At 38.3% G+C, this 19,975-nt stretch overlaps 1 protein-coding gene across 2 annotated transcripts in view; it reads left to right on the plus strand.

Annotated features, from left to right (window-relative positions):
- GPM6A (glycoprotein M6A) overlaps positions 1–19,975 on the plus strand; it is a 253,686-nt gene that overhangs the window by 218,754 nt on the left and 14,957 nt on the right. For both annotated transcript variants that reach the window (XM_055567476.1, XM_055567477.1), the window contains exons 3-4: positions 4,525–4,681; positions 19,164–19,317. In XM_055567476.1, the coding sequence (XP_055423451.1) occupies positions 4,525–4,681; positions 19,164–19,317 (311 nt within the window). The remainder of the gene's footprint in view (positions 1–4,524; positions 4,682–19,163; positions 19,318–19,975) is intronic.

Here is a 19,975-nt window from a genome sequence, read left to right on the forward strand (position 1 = left end):
ATGGGATCACAGAGTTGGACATGACTGAGCGACTAACACACACACACACACACACACTCACACAGATTTAAGTATAGATTTAAAGTTTTACTTCTTATGGAGCAAGAAGTAAGTAAACAATGTAAGAAATTACAAGAATATACAGATTTGAGATAATAAAAATTAAATTTTACTCATTAAAGTATTATGAAAAGTTAAAAGATGTTTAAAAACTGAGAAATATATTTACCACTTACCTAACAAGATTTCCTAATTTTAATAGAATAAATTCAAGAAAAGGATACATATTCTAGTAGAATAATTGGAAAAATATAAAAACATGTTTCTTATGGGATGCAAATGATTAATAGCTTATAAATATATGTTTATCCATACCACTAAACCAAGAAAATTAATTAAAATGATAATGCATTGCTTTTAAACTATCAGTTTATTAGAAAAGTTAAATGGTAATTCTCAGTATTGGGAAACAGAGAATAGACCCTCTTACTGGTTATCCATGCATTTTTATTTTGGCACGAACTTTCTGGACCCTATTTCACAATACATACCTTAAAATTTTCTAGGAATTTATCCCAGAGAAATAACCTACACTGCCCAAGGATTTATCTTAAATGATGTTTGTAATGGTTGTGCGTAGCTTCCTATTACTGCTGTAAGAAGTTACAACAAATCCAGTGAATTAGAAAAACACATTTATTATTTTTTAACATTTCTCGAGGTCAGAAGTCTGAAATGGATCTCACTGAGCTTATTGAAATGGGGTCAAATCAAGGGATTGGCAGGACTTCACTCCATCTGGTGGATCCAGGAGAGAATCCACGTTCTCACTTGCTCCAGCTTCCAGGGGCACCTGCATCCTTGGCTCAGGGCCCCCTTCCCTCTTCAAAGCCACCCGTGGAGCGTCTTCAGATTTCTCTCTGCATCTGACCCTGACTTTCCCGCATCTCTGTTTCACTGATCACTAGGACCTTGTGATTATATAACACAGGATGACCTCTGATGAGCTAGTCCATCCAAAGCAGTGTGGAACAGAAGCAGAGATTATTCATGGTTTTCTTGTGACTGAATTGGAATGCCTCAGAGAGTAGTATCCTGGGTTTGGGACTGTGACGCTTACTCCTTAATGAAAAATGCACCCATTCCTACCTCTTAGGAATATTTTTAGGGAACACAGTAGTTTTACTGGAATAAAACATATTGAAATAAAGACAATCAGTAAGAGGTTATCGGGGTGCACTTTTTAGGTTTTGTAAAAATGATCTCTAGTCTCTGAATCTAGGAGGATGCTTTGCCTTTCGGCGCCTGTATATTCTCCTGTCCCAAGTTGCTGCTTATGCTCACCTGGATCCTTCTCACAGTGAAAAAGAGGGGATCAGAAGTATCTCCAGAAAGAACTGTACAGGCATATTTACTTTGCTCATATATCTTGGCTCATATAGCTTTACCAAAATATTGGTAAAAAGTTACCAATATTTTTATGCTTAGAAAATTTTTACAGGCAACAGTTGTTACAAGAGGGGAAAAAAAGCAATCTTGGCTACTGCAATAGGTTAAAAAACAAATGCTTCATTCTAAATACACTAACTTCCTAATCCCTAAAACCCTATAAATATTACTTTATGTGGCAAAAAAGTGAATTTTGCCTTATATGGTGTAAATGGTTTTGAGTTAGAGATCTTAGGAAGAGAAAATTATCCTGCAGTATTCAGGTAGGCACTAAAAGTAACATATATCGTTTTGAGAGACAGGCAGAGGATGTTTTGAGAAAAACTCAGAAGTCAGTACAGAAATCAAACATCACCAACTAAATGATAAAAAACAGCATCACTACTAATTTTGTGGCATCAGATGGACAGAGTTATCACCTACCTAATATGTAGCCAAGAATGAATAATCTGAATCTAACCACGAGGATACATCAGACAAACCCCAGATGAAGAATAGTGTATTTAGTAAGGAGGGAGTGGGTTGTATTCCTCAGCAATGTTAATGTCCCGAAGACAAAGACAGGCTGCGGATGTGCTCTGAGCTAAAGGACGCTAGGGAGAAACACGGCAAATGAATGCAGAACTTGCCTCTGGACTGGATCCCACGTTGCGAGGGGGAAATGCTATGGGTCAGTCCAGCTAATAAAATTAGAATACAAATTATAGGTTTGACACAAGTACTCTATCAACATTATATTTCTTCTTAAATTTTATTTTAATTGGAGGATAATTGCTGTACAATATTCTCTTGGTTTCTGCCATGCATCAACATGAATCAGCCATAGGTATACATATGTCCCCTCCTTCTTGAGTCTCCCTCCCACCTTCCATCCCATCCCATCCCTCTAGTTTATCACAGAGCACTGGGTTTGAGCTCCCTGCTTAAAATAGCAAATTCCAACTGGCTGTCTATTTTATCAACATTATAGTTCTTAAGATCGATCATTGTACTGCAGAGAATTTCTCTCCATTCAGATAAAATTATCCCAAAAGAGAAAAACGCAAGGTAAATGAGGGAAAATGTTATAAAGTAGATCAAGGGTTTATAGGATTTTTTTGTACTATTCATTTCCTGCAACTTTTCTTTAAATGTGAATTCAGTTCAGTTCAGTTCAGTTCAGTCACTCAGTTGTGTCCGACTCTTTGTGACCCCATCAATCGCAGCACGCCAGGCCTCCCTGTCCATCACCAACTCCCAGAGTTCACTCAGACTCACGTCCATCGAGTCAGTGATGCCATCCAGCCATCTCATCCTCTGTCGTCCCCTTCTCCTCCTGCTCCCAATCCCTCCCAGCATCAGAGTCCTTTCCAATGAGTCAACTCTTCACATGAGGTGGCCAAAGTACTGGAGTTTCAGCTTTAGCATCATTCCTTCCAAAGAAATCCCAGGGCTGATCTCCTTCAGAATGGACTGGTTGGATCTCCTTGCAGTCCAAGGGACTCTCAAGAGTCTTCTCCAACACCACAGTTCAAAAGCATCAATTCTTCGGCGCTCAGCTTTCTTCACAGTCCAACTCTCACACCCATACATGACCACTGGAAAAACCATAGCCTTCATTCTCAAATAAAAATTAAAATATATTTAAAAATAGGTCATTTTAACCTAAGCATTGTGTGGAAAAACCCATACAAGTTTGGTTTAACTAAACTCTTCAAAGCGTTAGTGATGTCAAATGGGATCTGAATGTTGAAATCCTCAGAGTGTTTCACATGCATGATGGGCTGATGCAATTCACATCATCTGCTTCATTGCCCATGACAAAGCGAATTGTGGAATATTTAGATTTTTCAGACAGTGGGAATCACTGGTCACTAAACCATCACTCTGGTACACTGATGCAACAAGTTCATTTATGCTATGACATATTTGTTTTAATATTGTCATAGCATCCAAAGTTTCTAACTCTCCATCAGTGTAAGCGAGCTTCCTATTCACTCTTTTCCCCTTTGTATAAAGCCAACAGCATCTGTCCTTCATTTCTTGCCACCCTATCTGTTACACTCACTTTAATTATTGAGGAGAGTAAAAATCAAGTTTGGCCAGTAAAATGAAGAGAAATTCTCTTTCAAATGCATATGAAGACCACAAACACAGAACTGCAGCTAATATGTGTATCTCGCCTCATACCATGGCTCCGCAACTACTAGTTTTGGTTCTAGAGGCAGAAAAACTGATTAATTTATGATTTTTAATTTCCAAAAGGTTTGGAGGTTCCCATACAATATCTAGAATAACAACAACAACAAAATCCATCTGCAATTTATAGACAATACATATTTCTCTCCCCCTTAAATACATGGGCACTCAATTGTCAGAAGAGAAAAAAAATACTTTCCCATTTCTCTGTGGAATTATTCTATAATTTGGCTCAGGCCCAGTTAATTCCATCACATAATATTCCATTAGTGATTCTGCCTTAAAAGTTTAATTGTCAAAATTATAACAGCTATAAAACCATAATTTTTCAATTATTGTCAACAGAAACTATTAGTGATGAAACCATCACAGTAAGTGTGACATAAAACATAATTACAATTGACTATAAGAAAAATATGAGATTGTTACTTTATCAGAAATGAATGCATCATTAGCCATAAAGCTTTCTTCCTCTTGTAATGTCGTAATGTCTTAAAAACTCAAGTGTTTTATATCTAAACCTTTGTATCTGCTATTTTGTCGTAATTTTTAAAAAATTATATGGTAATTATCCTACTTATCAAATTCATCTCAGCAAAGTCCAGTATGATCCACTACTCACCCAGGGCTACCTTGGTGTGAACCAGGGGAGAGGGGATGGTGCAGTGGAAGAGGAAACACTTAGAAACATGAGAAACCAATAAATCCTGGAAGGGGCAGAAGAAAATGTACAAGCATTAGGCATATAAAGCAAAAATGTTTAAAAAATCCAACCTTCATCATGAACATAAATATTCCATAGCTTTCGTTCCAAAGGACCCTGAGGACGTGGGCGTCCACTGCTGTGGATCAGCCGTGAAGAGTCGTTGAACTAAATCATTTGGTCTTTCCTTCCAGGATTGACATCTTCAAGTATGTCATCTACGGAATTGCAGCTGCCTTCTTTGTGTATGGCATTCTGCTGATGGTGGAAGGCTTCTTCACAACCGGGGCTATCAAAGATCTCTACGGGGATTTCAAAATCACCACTTGCGGCAGATGTGTGAGCGCGTGGGTACGTTCTCTGTTTGCACTCAGAGCTTCATGTGGGTTTATTTCAGTAGCACTCTGGTGTTTGTGTTCATCTGCCAGGAATGGAAGTAATATATATATTTTTTAACACAGTTACATTGCCTCTTGTGATGGCTATTTAAAATCGTGATGATATTATTTTCTAATTTAAGATTATTACATGTGAAAATTCAGGTTCAAATTCAAATCATGTGCAATACAACTCATTTTGCTTCTGGAGGCAGCAAACTGTTGACTGATTTATATTTTGTTTCTCCCAAATGACCCTGGGCTTCCCATACAATGTTTAGAATAATAGAAAAATCCGTCTGCAATTTATAGATAAATGCATGTCTCTCCTCCTTAAATATATGTTTCTATATTTTACTGTAAATTTGGGTGTGAACTGTAATTTCTGTTTAGTTTTGATGTAAGGTAAGAATTACCCTATATTATACTTATTTAGATTTTAAATTCTTATTTATATTTAATGGTAAATCAAACTTATAGTCAAGAGATAATGCAGTGCAGAAAATTTAAGCACAAGAGATGAAAATTAAGAGTAATATGGTTTAAAGTACTTTCATATGTTTATGCAGAGTAATTTTCACAAACTTGGGAGCTTCCATTTTTAGCTAACATTTTTTCTTATTTCCTAAAATTATATGAGAATATATATTTAATTACAGCATATATTTCCTATTATGTAAGGTGTCTTTAATAAGGATGGTGTAATTTATTTCAGTCTTACAGAAAAGTTCAAAGACACCAACTGTTTTCTCCACCAGCTTATAAAAGTGGTATTATTTGCTCAGTGTCCACAATGATAATAACATGAGAAAATAGTTTGCCCATGTTATGGGTATTTGTTGTTGTCTCTGCAATAATTTCTTGTAAGACTCTTTTGGAGGACACTGTTTATTGTAACACCTCAGTGTTAGGATCGGCAATATCAGATTACAGACTCAAAGGAAGTTAAGCTAAAGATCTTGGATTAATAAGTAAGATATGAATATTCACTGGGCCAATTTTTAGTGATACCTAAGGGATTTCTCTATTAAGAAGGGACACTGTGATTTTAGGTTCACTTGTACTCTGCCAAGGGCTTCTCTGGTGGCTCAGCAGTAAGGAATCCGCCTGCCGATGCAGGAGACGTGAGTTCGTTCCCTGGGTGAGGAAGATGCCCTGGAGAAGGAAATGGCAACCCACTCCAGTATTCTTGCCTGAGAAATCTCATGGACAGAGGAGCCTGGCGGGCTATAGTCCATGGGGTCACAAGAAATGGACACGACTTAGTCACTAAGCAGCAACAAATACTGTGCCAATAAAGTATGAGGAATTCAGTTAATGACAGACTTCTTCTTATAATTAGGACAGTATCATTATATCACCACTGTTTGTCTTAGCAAATCAGTTAGCTCCTCCAGATCACAGTTGACTCTCTTATATCATAAAGACATTAGATCATCTCTAAAGCACAGTCTAGCTCGAAGAGTCCCTCATTCTGAAGCCCTAGAATCACAGAGAAAAAGGGTCTCTGAGCACACTTTTACCATTGAGGAGTGACCTTGTGCCAGGAAGAGGGCAACTGACTATGTTGTTTCATTGAGATTGTGAAGTTTCTGCATAGGACTGTACGCAGAAACAAAAAGTCCTGAAAGAAATCGCCTATGTGTCATTAATGATTATCTGCTTGCCATTCAAACATTTCAAAGATATCTCAAATAAGGATTTTTAAAGCAAAACCAGGAGCCACATTTTTTTCTATAATAGTAACAATTTTGTCACCAGTCCCACTTACCAGCCCAGAATGGTGACGGCAGCGGCGTGGGCTCCCGCAGAGGCGAGGCAGCGGGGACCCACACCATAGCCCACCCGCTCCTTGGGCACCCTCCCTGCACCGGGAACGAGCGGAAGCGGGGCAGAAGCAGAGCTGCGCTTTGTGTGTTTTGCAGAAGCATCAATGCAGCAGAGAGGGCTCTGAGTCAGGTCTGGGCTGTCCCAACACGGGCTCCAGGCAGGGGACCAGCGCCTGCAGAAAGAGACCGGCTCCGCCGCCGCAGGTGGGCAGCGGCAGCTGTGGACCGAGCAGGGCATACCCTTGCTAGCCTCTCTTCCTGCCGCACACCCAGCTCCCTGCTCATGCAGGACTCAGGGCTCCATGGAATCAGAGGAGAAAATAATAATGTTTTATCAGTCACACTGTCCTGCTGATGTTTTTTGCTTTCTCGTTTCCATTCTGCTGCTTCCCCGCCCCCCAATTTGTAGGTAAATTGTATCTTACAGTCTACTATTTGTTTTATGAATTCACCTGTTAGCCTGCTTAATCAGTCTTCCTTAGCTTTAAAAATGTCTTTTTGAAAATAGGTTGATGAATTTCTATTTGGAATTCTAAATGATATTAACAGGTGGAAAAAAACTTTTTGAAACAACCATATTATAATATTATAGAATCAACTTTCAGAGTTACTGCTGAAAGAAAAGTATTATTCTATCCCTGTTTTTTCATGCTGTATAAAATGTAAAATGGTCACGAGTAACTGATTCTGCTCACAAACTGGAATTGTGCCCAATGCATAAATGCAGTTTATTTTAAAGCAGCATTGCATCTCTGAATAGAAGATGCTAAATGCTATTCTCTTTTCCTAATGAGTCTCTTGAAAACATAACTTGACCTGCGTTATGCACTTCTATCATGCAGCATCAAGACAACTTCAAATTCATTTCAGATTTGTCATGCTGTCCCTACAAATCCTAAATGTGAGGCACATAAAACACAATAGCATGGTACTAACTTTTAGGGGTGAGGACCGCTAGTTTACTAAGAGCATGTGAAAATTTATTTAACTATTCTAAGTAACAGTTTTTATCTAAATTAAATAATAAATGGCACCAACATGAGTACAAGTCAAATGTTGCTGAATATATTAAATGTGAACTTAAATTTGTAAATATAGAAATATTTTCTCTCCTTTGAATTTCTTCCCCATTAAGTTTTTAAACCAAAAAATACATTTATTCGGTTGCAATTTGGGAGCTATTCAGTGGCTCACATCTTGAAATCTTCGGATACTTGTTACACCCATCACTAAGTTATCTTGTTCTAAAAATTTCTCATTATGACAGCAATATGGCTCTCAAATTTTATCTACGCTAGTTCTGACACATCAGATTTTAAAGCCCAGCGCCTTTGAAGTAATGGAGTTCTTAAATGTGCTACTTTCCTTGGAAATTAATATTTATTTTCCATAAATTTACCTGCTCTAAGTATTCTATAAGACAATAAAAAATTTTAAAGTCTATGCATTCATTTGCTAGGGCTGCCGTAACAAAGTACCATGAACTGAGTGGCTTAAACAGCAAAAACGTATTATCTCACATTTCTAGAGGCTTCAAGTCCAAGATCAAGGAGTCAGCAAGACTGGTTCCTCCGAGCTCCGGCGGGCGCTGGTGGTCTTTGGCGATCCGGGCTTGTAGAAGCACCACCCCAGCCACGGCCTTCCTCTTCACCTGGTGCTCCGTCCACACATCTGCCGTTTAGATTTCCCTTTCTGAAGGACCCCAGTCACATTGGGTTCGCATTCTCATTTTTAGTTTCCTTCCTCTGCAAAGGCCCCGTCTCCAAATAAGGTTACATTCTGAGGTACGGGCGGTTAGGAATTCATCATATGAATTTCAGAGGAACACAATTTTGACTCATAACAAACAGCAATAGTATGCCACACAGTGTTTATGTTGAATTCGTGTGTGTGTGTGTTCAGTCATGTCCAACTCTTTGCGTCCCCATGGACTGTCGCCCACCAGGCTCCTCTGTCCATGGGATTTCCCAGGCAAGAGTACTGGAGTGGATTGCCATTTCCTACTTCAGGGGATCTTCCCAATCCAGGAATTTAACCCATGTTTCTTGTATCTTCTTCATTGGCAGGCAGATTCTTGACCTCTGCACCACCTGCAAAGCACACACAATGTTTAATGTAACAAAAATAAGCAGTTACTTTTTACCCCATTTTACAGGTAAACAAACATATGCATTTACAGTCATCCACTGTATCTGAGGGGATTGGTCCCAGGACTCCTGTAAAGACCAAGACCCGCAGATGCTTGAGTCTCTTATATAAAACAGTGTGCTGCTGCTGCTAAGTCGCGTCAGTCGTGTCCGACTCTGTGCGACCCCATAGACGGCAGCCCAACAGGCTCCTCTGTCCCTGGGATTCTCCAGGCAAGAATACTGGAGTGGGTTGCCATTTCCTTCTCCAATAAAACAGTGTAGTGTTGTATTTAACCTTATGCACATCCCTCCATATACTTTAAATCATCTCTAAATTACTTAATACCTAATACAATATAAACTCTGTAATTGTCAGTATAAATGCTATAAAATAGTTGCTGGCATGTGGCAAAATCAAGTTTTGCCTTTTGAAACTTTCTGGCATATTTTAAAAAATATTTTCCATTCATCATTGGTTAAATTCAAGGATGTCAAAAAGGAAGACCAGCTGTATTTATTATTTTAATCTTTTCTCTTAGCCTCAGATATTTATAGATTTTGACTGCAGGATATTAGACTAGTGTTCATAAGACATACTCTGTAGAATTACCTTTACAGAGTGTATCATGACTCATGGCTCATTTTCCTAACTTTAAGTTAAGTTTTAATAATAAATCCAGTATTAATAATAGGAAATGTTTGTTAGGTACTTATATATGCCAGTTGCTATACATGGAACTTTACGAAATACTAGGATATTTAATCCTCCAAACTATGTGAGTAGGTACCAGTATTATTGAGATGTAAATATTAATAATTACCTTTATTTTACAGATGATGAAACTGCCACCAAGAGATGAGTACATGGTGGGTGGTGGAGTCAGATTTGCATTCAAGCCTGTGGCACAGAGTCCCTCACTAACCTCATAATCAGGATTTGTCTTGTCATTTATGTTTTATTTGGGCTAATTTCATAGGAGAATTATCTGGCTGTGAGAGCTTTAATAATTCACCAGCCCCTATTGTTTTACATTTTAGCGATATCATTCATTGGTGACTGGAAAGTTCCTTCATGGCAAAGATGTCCTCATTTTAACCTTGACTTTTATCCACAATCATGAGTTATCTCTTTTTATAAGATAAGGATGCTCTGTGCAGGGTGAAATAACTCAGTAGTCGATTTTGATGACTGCCTCTAAAAGAGTCTTAAGGTAACTTTCTAAGTAAAGTTGTCATCAAGGAACTCTGTATTCTAGTCTATCTCTAAAATTCAGTGTCTTCAAAAGTAAATTTTAAAAATAATAACACCATTGATTCAAGACTGCCAAGTTCCTCAAATAAGTCTTAGCCTCTCTCTAGGATATCCCATGGGCGGAGGAGCCTGGTAGGCTGCAGTCCATGGGGTCACAAAGAGTCGGACACGACTGAGCGACTTCACTTCACTTTTCACTTTCATGCATTGGAGAAGGCAATGGCAACCCACTCCAGTGTTCTTGCCCGGAGAATCCCAGGGACAGGGGAGCCTGGTGGGCTGCCATCTATGGGATCGCACAGAGTCGGACACGACTGAAGCGACTTAGCACCAGCAGCAGCAGGATATTCTAAATCTAACCTCAAGAAGGCAACATCATTTTTTTTTTTTTTCAGATTATAGCAATGCATTTTGGCACCCTCTCAATAGGGCATAAAGCGGGATGGGGGAACATAAACTGCTTCAAGCATAGTGGTCATATTTAAAAATATTTACCGCAGGTATCTGAAGCAGATCTCACACATGCACTTATAGTTTCAGAACTGGACTCTAAATACAGGACAGTGGACCAATCTCAGTGTGACCGTGCAGTTATTAACTGTGCTGGTACATAAATTATGGCAAAAACAGAAAACATGGTCTCATTCTATTCGGGTTTCAAGCATAAAAATGAACAAAAAATTTTGGTGAGCCTTAGAAGATGACATTGACAGAATGGGAAAATTTCTTATAAAAAGTAAATCTTCTAGTGTTGGAATTTTTAATTCAAAATACTTAAAACTGCTGGAAAGCAAAAATTGAAAAAAAAAAAAAAAAAGTCTAAATCATCCTGCTTCCTTCCCGGTCACCATAGGTCGTGGTTGGAATTCAGTTCAAATAAAAATAACTTCTCAAAAATATTGAGCCAAGGTTTTGTTTTATGTTCGTTTTTGTTCTTTTGATTATTCAAGTCATGGCATATAATTTTCTGCTAAATTGTTCTTTTCTAAATTTGTATATCAGTGGCATTTTCATTCTCATTAGATTTCTCTATATATCAGATTATCCATCCGATCATCCTAGGATATAATTTCATAGCATTTAGGAAATGCTTTGTGAAATGCTCCTTATATTTTTAAAAGACTTCCCTATAGCTCAAATGATAAAGAATCTGCCTGCAATACAGGAGACCCAGGTTCGATCCCTGGGTTGAGAAGATCCCCTGGAGAAGGAAATGGCAACCCACTCCAGTATTCTTGCCTGGAAAATTCCATGAGCAGAGGAGCTTGGTGGACTACAGTCCATGGAGTCGCAAAGGTCAGACACAGTTAAGTAACACACACATATTTTTAAAATCCTAAAGCATTTTTTCAAAAATAAACTTTTAATCTTATAATAGTTTTAGATGTACAGAACAATGAAGATGTTACAGAGAATGTCCATATATATCAAACTCAGTTTTCCCTAGTAACATCTTACTTTAGCATGGTACATTTGTCACAACTAGTAAGCCTATATAGAAACATTACTATTGACTAAAGTCCACGCTGTGTTCAGGCTTCTTTAGTTTTTCCTAAATCAAGTGTTCTTTTTCTCTCCTAGTATCCCACACAGGGAGTACAGATAGCATGTCACAGGTCAGTCATTCCTCCTTAGGCTACTCTGATCTGTGACATTTTCCAAGACTTCCCTTGTTCTTGGTGGTCTAGAAAGTTTTGTGGGGTAGCAGTTAGGCATTTTATAGAATGTACCTGAGTTGAAATCTGTCTGGTATATTTCTCATGATTTGGACTGGGGCTTTGGACTTCGGGAAGGAACACTACAGAGACTACTTTCTCATCACATCATTTCTCATACATTTAATGAACTGTTGAGAAAGGAAACTAGAGACATGAAGTAACACTCTCTGATTCATGTCTTCCTAACTGAAATAGTTCTGTTAAAAGCAATCCCGTTATACATATAAAAGCAGAAAGGAGAATGGTGGTTGCCAGGGGTGAGAGTAGGGAAATGGGGAGATGGTGATCAAAGTGTACAAACTTTCAGCTTTACAGAATGAATAAATTGTTGACAGACTTGCCTAGAGGTCCAGTGGTTAAGACTCTGTGCTTCCACTGCAGAGGGTAAGGGTTCAATCCCTGATCAGGGAATTAAGATCGCACATGCCACGCAGTGGAACCAAAATAGCTAAATAAAATAAAATGTGGGGGAAAATATGTTAAAATACAGTTATCATAGATGAATTGTACATAGCAGGATAATAGTCTGTTTTCATTTTTACAGAATATTTAAAACCCTCAGTTTTTTTTATTTAATTAATATAAAATTAAATCTTATAATTTGATGCCCACTGAAAAGTTCTTAGGAAAGATTGAAGGCGGGAGGAGAAGGGGATGACAGAGGATGAGATGTTTGGGTGGTATCACTGACTCAATGGACATGAGTTTGAGTAAACTCCGGGAGTTGGTGATGGACAGGGAGGCCTGGCGTGCCCAGTCCATGGGGTTGCAGAGAGTTGGACACGACTGAGCGACTGAACTGAACTGAACTGAAAAGTTCTAAGGAGATATAGCTATAACTAATGAATTTTCAATTTCTGCTTATAAAGATATTCTAGTTTAAATGAAGTCACTTGCACATATAGATTTTTTAATCAAATTTTATAATAAAGCTAGAAATTCACCTTAAGGATAGATAGAAATAATCCTCCAGTTCATAGGCTTTATGAACCCTAATGTGGCATCCTGAATCCATTCACTCACAGTAACTGCTTCTACTGTGAGTAACCTCGATTTTATATGCTCAGGTGACACTGCAAATAGAAATACGTTTTCTTAAATTGGTTCCATTGATTTTAATGTGCCAAATATTTCCATACATGTAAAAGTTATAATTTAAACAGGCTACTGGATTGGGGATTCAATGAGAACTGTGGATTACAAATGGTCTTTTGCAATACTGATTGTTTAGTAGGTACCTGTCTTTTCCAATCAGAAGGCTCATGCCCACTGTACTGGGAATAATCTCCACCAAAAGATTTTTATTTTATCATTTCTTTTAGGAAAAAAAGAATTATATCTTTCTGACTTTGCACTTAAACCAGTAACGTTTTACAAAACATGAAATTTTACCACATTTTTTGAGACTCAATTTCCTCATTTTAAGATTAGCTACCATAGTTTATGTTTTTTAATTACTTTATGGGGAGATGACATATATTAAGGATATAAAAATCAAAAGCTCACCGAGGAATGAATAAGCCTGGTGGTGGTGGTGGTTTAGTCGCTCAGTCGTGTCCAACTCTTGCGACCACGTGGATCGTAGCCCACCAGATTCCTGTGTCCATGGGATTTCCCAGGCAAGAATACTGGAGTGGGTTGCCATTTTCTTTTCCAAGGGATATTCCCTACCCCAGCTCCCACCCCCCAGGGATTGAACTCGTGTCTCCTGCATTGGCAGGTGGTTCTTTACCACCGAGCCACCAGGAAGGCCCATGTCTAAGCCTAGTATTATCATATTGGGATTCTTGGTCAGAAGACCATTTCTCAGATATTTACAATGTAACTGACAATAAAATAGCATTCACTAAAGGGAAATTTCCTCTATAGTAATATTTGTTGGAGAAGGCAATGGCACCCCAGTCCAGTACTTTTGCCTGGAGAATCCCATGGACAGAGGAGCCTGGTAGGCTGCAGTCCATGGGGTCACTAAGAGTCGGACACGACTGAGCGACTTCACTTTCCACTTTCATGCATCGGAGAAGGAAATGGCAACCCACTCCAGTGTTCTTGCCTGGAGAATCCCAGGGACGGCAGGGCCTGGTGGGCTGCTGTCTATGGGGTGACACAGAGTCGGATACGACTGAAGTGACTTAGCAGCAGTAATATTTGTTGGAAAAGAGGCTGGCGGTGCTTTTCTCTCTAATATGATTTGATTTGAATTCTGCTTTCCCTTGAAAAAGTATAGCCTACCTAAGCACACACATGCTGAGCCCACTGATGAACATGGCTGGCTTACAGTGTTTGTTCAGACAGTGGTTAAAATCTTTGAAAGACATTTTTGACCAGTATATACCCAAGGCCTCATATAGTACACATTGTTGACACAGGGACATTTTAATTATTAATGAATTAAAGAGTAAAGGACTTTGATCAAGGGTTTGGAAAACAGAAATAAGCTCCATAAGTAACCTGAAGGGTGCAAACTAGAATGAACTATTTAGAATACTGCAATCATCCAAGTGTTAGGGCAACTGCAAACTCATGATGAATCCTGTACTATATTCTGAAGCATTTTAGTTTGATTTGTTGAATGAATAAGACCAGTGCAAGGTAATAAAGAAGAGCATTGCAACTCATATATTTTTAATAGATTTTATTTTTTAGAGCAAATTTAGGTTCAGAGAAAAATTGAACAGAAAATATATTAATAGAAATGTCCTAAATATCCCCCACCCCGACATCTCAACAGCCTCCCTCACTATCTAAATCCTGCACCAGGTGGTTCATTTGCTACAATTAATGAGCCGACATGGACGCAAGATAATCACCCAAAGTCCCTAATTTCCCTGAGACTTCACGCTTGGTGTTGCACATTCGGTGTGTTTAGACAAGTGTCTGACACATATCTGACTCTGTGGTGTAAAACAGAATACTTTGACTGCCCTGAAAATCCCGTGCTCCGCCTGTCCATCCTCCTCTCTCCACGCCTGGCAGCCGCCTGTCCTCTTACCGTCGCCATAGTGTTGCCTCTTCCAGAATGTCATATAGCTGGAATCACACGTTAGGTAATCTTTTCAGACTTTCTTCACTTAGTCATATGCATTTAAGGTTCTTTCATGTTTTTCTGTGGCTTTATATAAGTCATTTCTCTTAGTGCCAAGTAATATTCCATCGTCTGAATATAGCACAGTTTATTCCTCCATTCAGCTACTGAAGGACATTTTAGCTGCTTCCACGTCTTGACAATTAGGAATAAAATGGGTAGAAACATGGCAAATAGTTTTTTTTTTAAGCAAGTTTCTGATCACCACTTGTGCCAAGATAGCTTTAGGCCATACTGTTGACAATAATGATGATTGCATATTTTCAAGTAATTTACATAATAACGCAAGTAATTTTTTCTTCAGTAAACTTTACGCTGTGTGCTTCTCGCAGCCTACTGAGTTCAGTATTGTTGGTGCTGCTTCATTTTGCATTCTTAGTGATAGCATATTCAGGCATCCGTTTGCTTTCCTTTGACTTGGTATTCTCTCATATTAGAGCTGTGGTTCTCAACCAGATGCTGTTTCCCCACTCCTTGCCTTCTCCCCGCAGGGGACACAGAAATTTTGGTTATGTAACTATTGTCTATTGAGTAGAGACCAGGGATGTTGTTAAACATGTTGCAGTAAACAGGGCACTATCCATAACAAAGAATATTCTGGCCCAAATTTTCAACAGTGCTGAATCTGGGAAATCTTGATTTCAAATTTGGTTCATATCAGTCCCTTACTCATCTATGCATTTGGCTATTTTGTTGACATTGGCATGGATTTCTGGCTAATCATTCCAATTGTGCTTTTTTTTTTTTCCGACTTCAGGTGTGGTACCCTGAACAGCCTAAGGAATATCAGAGAAGTTTTCACATCAAATGTACTCATGAGAGCTTTATTGATTCCCATAGAGCAGCAGTTCTTTATGTTAGATGCCCATTAAAATTGTCTGCAAAGATATTGTAAATTCAGATATAATTGTCACGGGCAAAGCCTGATCTCTTTCTCAGATCTGCCAGATGATCCCACTGTGTGTGCACGGTTGGAAACCACTGTCAGAGGCATGCCCCTCAGCTCACGTTCACCCAGCGAGACTGCTGGATGACCAGATCGCTCAGCCCGGAGGTGTTTCTGCCTTCAAATCTACAGCTGTTTCCTCTTGCTCAAGTGGGGACGTGATTGAACTGATAATCTATAAATGCATTCCCAATGAGGAAATGTCATTGAAAACATATTTTTGGGAAATGAGGGAGCTCTGAGTTAAAAAAATACTTTATCTAAGTATTTTTATAAGCTGTGCTGTAAAACACTGATGAGAAAGAGACTTTATAGACAGTGTCCTGAGTGGAACCCAACAGTATATGTTTGGTATATGTTTGCATATGCCCACAGGGAGGCCTGGCGTGGTGTGGTTCATGGGGTCGCAAAGAGTTAGACACGACTGAGCAACTGAACTGAACTGAACTGATAGATCCATTTAATTCATTTCACTGAAGTTTGAGTCTGCGTTATGCCCAAATTTATTCATTATATCATAACATTAAATTTGATATATGGCTAATTTTTTCAGTGTTTACATAGTCCTTAGATTCAGAGACTTTTGGAGTCCGAGTCAGCTGGCTCTTTTTCATCAGTTCAGCTAACGTCTGAGATGTTATTTTCACCCAGACTGGTACACATCTGCTGAAGTTCCCCCAGAAAGTCTATGGCTCAACCAAGTGTGATTTTCTTAGACATCCAGCTTAAATTCATAGGCACACAGATGAAAAATGAATTACCTTTTACAAGTCACTCTCAAGTTAAATACACTGTAATCTCAAAGCTGCATCATCAAGGGGTAATCATCTGTTTTAACCTTCTTCCAAAGACTAAGAAAACCTTGTTTCTTGCAGTTCCGTATTTAAATCTCCCTTCTAAATTTCAAACAATAATTAGAACATCTAGGTTGAAATCAAAACAATAATACATATTTTTTAAAATTTTAAGCCACTAAGAAGGAATTCACAGCAAGATTGTTGAGTGTAATACTAACACATATTAGACCCTCAACAAATGTATTTTGAATAAAAATAAACACAAAACAAGAACTATGGTAACAAGAAGTTACCTATTGTGAAAGTCATTTGCATGTTCTGATGAAATGGTACTCAATAATGATGTGATAATAAGATTGCTGGATATTAATTATGAATCTGGCACCCACGTCTTTATCATTTAATGGCATTAAATGACATTAATGTCATTAAAAAAATGACAGTTTTTACCATCCAAGATCAACAAGTTAACTAATCTCAACCAAACCAAAGAAATTTTACTGAGATATTTTTCTTTGTAAATTAGGAGGAAATGGTCAGTGTTTTAATATAAGTGAGAGATACATTAAACTGTGACTGAAATAGGAAAAGCCAGTGAGTCCACTTTATATATCAGACTTCCATAAGACCCATCCCTCTCTCCTTTCTATAAACAGGGCCACTGCTGTTTAGTTTAGAAAGTAAAATATATTGTTGTTCAAGGCAATAAACACCACATGCGAATAAATAGTTTACAAAATATTTATAACAATAACGATGTATGGTGACAGATGTTAACTAGACTCATTGCAATGACCGTTTCACAATATATACAAATAGCAAACCATTATGTTGTACACCTGAAACTGATATAATGATATATATCAATTATGCCTCAGTTTGGAAAAAAAGAGTAGCTCATATATTTAATGCTCAGACACCAAAATACCTCTCATGTTACTAGCAGTGGAAAGCTAGAAATAAGATGATAATCATGAGATATTTTATTACATATAGAGAATGTTTACCTAGAATCACACTTTATAAATTCAAATAATTTTTCAATCTTAGTAATTATCAGATTCCAAGGGAAAACATAAAGTAGGAAGATAGCCTTATATTTTTAGCATGTTTAGTATGGATACTTTAGAGACTATGAACTCCCTAAAATGTAACTGCTTTGTACTCCAACTCAGAAGTAAAATCTTTTGTATGTTAGAACAAACGTTAATGCACTAGTCCTCATGAAAACATGTTCTCGCAGCAAAGATTGATTCTATAAAATTCAGCTTTATTACTATGCTGTGACATTATAGCAAATACGGTTTCAGAATTCACTCCTTCCATTGCCTTGTGAAGTAGCAGCAGCAACACAGTTCAGAGAATTCCGGGCCAGTTTTGAGTGTAAACCCATAGAATCCAGGCACCATCAAAAGATGCTTTTGAAAAGTCCCCTGGGTCGGAAAGGAAAACAAGACCAAATGGAACCGAAAGGCCTGCTGATCACTCTCCTGTGGGTTCTGAGTCGCCGTTACCCTCCAGAGGACTGGGTCTGGAGTGGCAGTATCATGTTTCTTATTCTTGAGATTGTAAATTAGCACTGCGGTCTACAATTCTGCATAATGAAAATGTTAATAAAGAGAGCTTTTTTCCTCCCAAGAGTTCCATTAACAAGATTTCTTCAGTTTGGGGTAGTTTCCAGACTTTCGAGAGCCTTCCTCTTCCAGCGGAAGACGTTAAATAATTTTCCAAGACTTGAGAACTTCTCATGCTTTTTATTTTCTGCAAACATGAAATGAAGCCTAATTTCCTTATTCTATACATTCCTGTCATTCAGGCAAGATATATGTTTGGTGGTAGTAGGAATAATCACAATAATAATACCTAGAATAAAAAGTACTAATACTTTGCCTGAGCTTTGTAAGCGCCAGGTTTGACGCTCAGTGCTTCCACCGAATCATCTCATTCCAGCCTCTCGACAGTCATGCAGGGATTGCAACTGTAGATCACAATTGTGATTGTAATTTCAGATCAGTTTAGCAGGCATGCTCTGCTCAATTAATCACAAAGAGGCATAAAAAGCAGCCTAGACTCAATCCAGTTCAGAAATCTGTGGCTTTAACCAGCATGCTTTAAGGCCCCCTTTCTTGCTAAACAAATGTTAACATCTAGGCTGGGGACACAGTAAATGAGTGGCATATCAATGCTTGATAAATCAATCAGTCAATCAAAGGTAAAGTTAGTGTGCATGAAAGAAGATTTAGACTTAAAGTTTACAAAAGTCATTAAAAAAGAGGAGTAGAAATACACACTCATATCATTATATACCAAAATGACCTGTGAGTCATTGTACTTAGCTTAAATATTTATGATGTGAATTTGTGCCCATTTAGTTGTCATACAAAGCTATTCATCTTAAATTTATCAGTTAATGTTTTCTAAAGTTTAAATAATGTGTGGTGAGATGTTCGAGATCAATACATGAATGAAACAGGCATTAAGATGCAGACGGAGGAACTCTTCCTCTGTACATCAGAACCTCTGTGATGCAGTTTTCCAGCCCCTTTCTTCTCGTGATCCACGTTCACCCTCTCTCAGCTTCCTTACTGGTGGCAGGACCTACCGGAGTTGTGATAAATATTGAGCTGTGTAGGTTAAACACAGAATCCCTCCTTCCCAGTAGCTTATATGTTTCCTGTCTCGACTTTTTCTCTGTTGCAGTTTATTATGCTGACATACCTTTTCATGCTGGCCTGGCTGGGAGTCACGGCATTCACCTCACTGCCAGTTTACATGTATTTCAACCTGTGGACCATCTGCCGAAACACCACCTTAGTGGAGGGAGCGAATCTCTGCCTGGACCTTCGTCAGTTTGGTAGGTGTATCCCTGGCTGTAAATACAACACCTCATACGGTTTGCTCCATTTTAAAATAGTGTAATGGAAAAGAAGACAGCAACCCACCCCAGTATTCTTGCCTGAAAAGTCCCAGGGACACAGGAGCCTGGCAGGCTACAGTCTAAGGGTCGCAAGGGGTTGGAAACAACTGAGCAACTGAGCAAACTAGTGTAAACCACTTTGGAACCATAATTACTTTGACCAGAGAGAGAGATGCATCAGAATCTTCATGTTTAAGTCATTCTTCTAAAACCAAACTAAGGGAATTTCAGAGTGAGTGCAAGTCACTCTTACGACATGAACCGTGTAGTGTTTGCATAGTATTTTCATTCTCCGCCGATAAACTATATAGTCTGTGAAGTCTGCTATGAAGCTCACCTAGGAAATAGATACTTCATTGTTTTCTGAAACAGGGGAAAAAACTAAACTTTACCATTTCATAATAAAAAAAATCAAAAAATACTAAATCAATCAGTAGTCCTCTTGGGTTATTTTTATTTAGGGCTGAAACCTCATATAATAATAATTTCTTATGTGTATAAGGGCTTACAATAGTTTGTATATGTTTGCCTGTTGAGTTCTCACAGTAATTCTGTGTGGTGGGTTCCGTGGTTATCCTCTTTATAAATGACAAAA

The sequence above is a fragment of the Bubalus kerabau genome, chromosome 2, assembly GCF_029407905.1.
Source record: "Bubalus kerabau isolate K-KA32 ecotype Philippines breed swamp buffalo chromosome 2, PCC_UOA_SB_1v2, whole genome shotgun sequence".
In the NCBI taxonomy this organism is placed as follows: domain Eukaryota; kingdom Metazoa; phylum Chordata; class Mammalia; order Artiodactyla; family Bovidae; genus Bubalus; species Bubalus kerabau.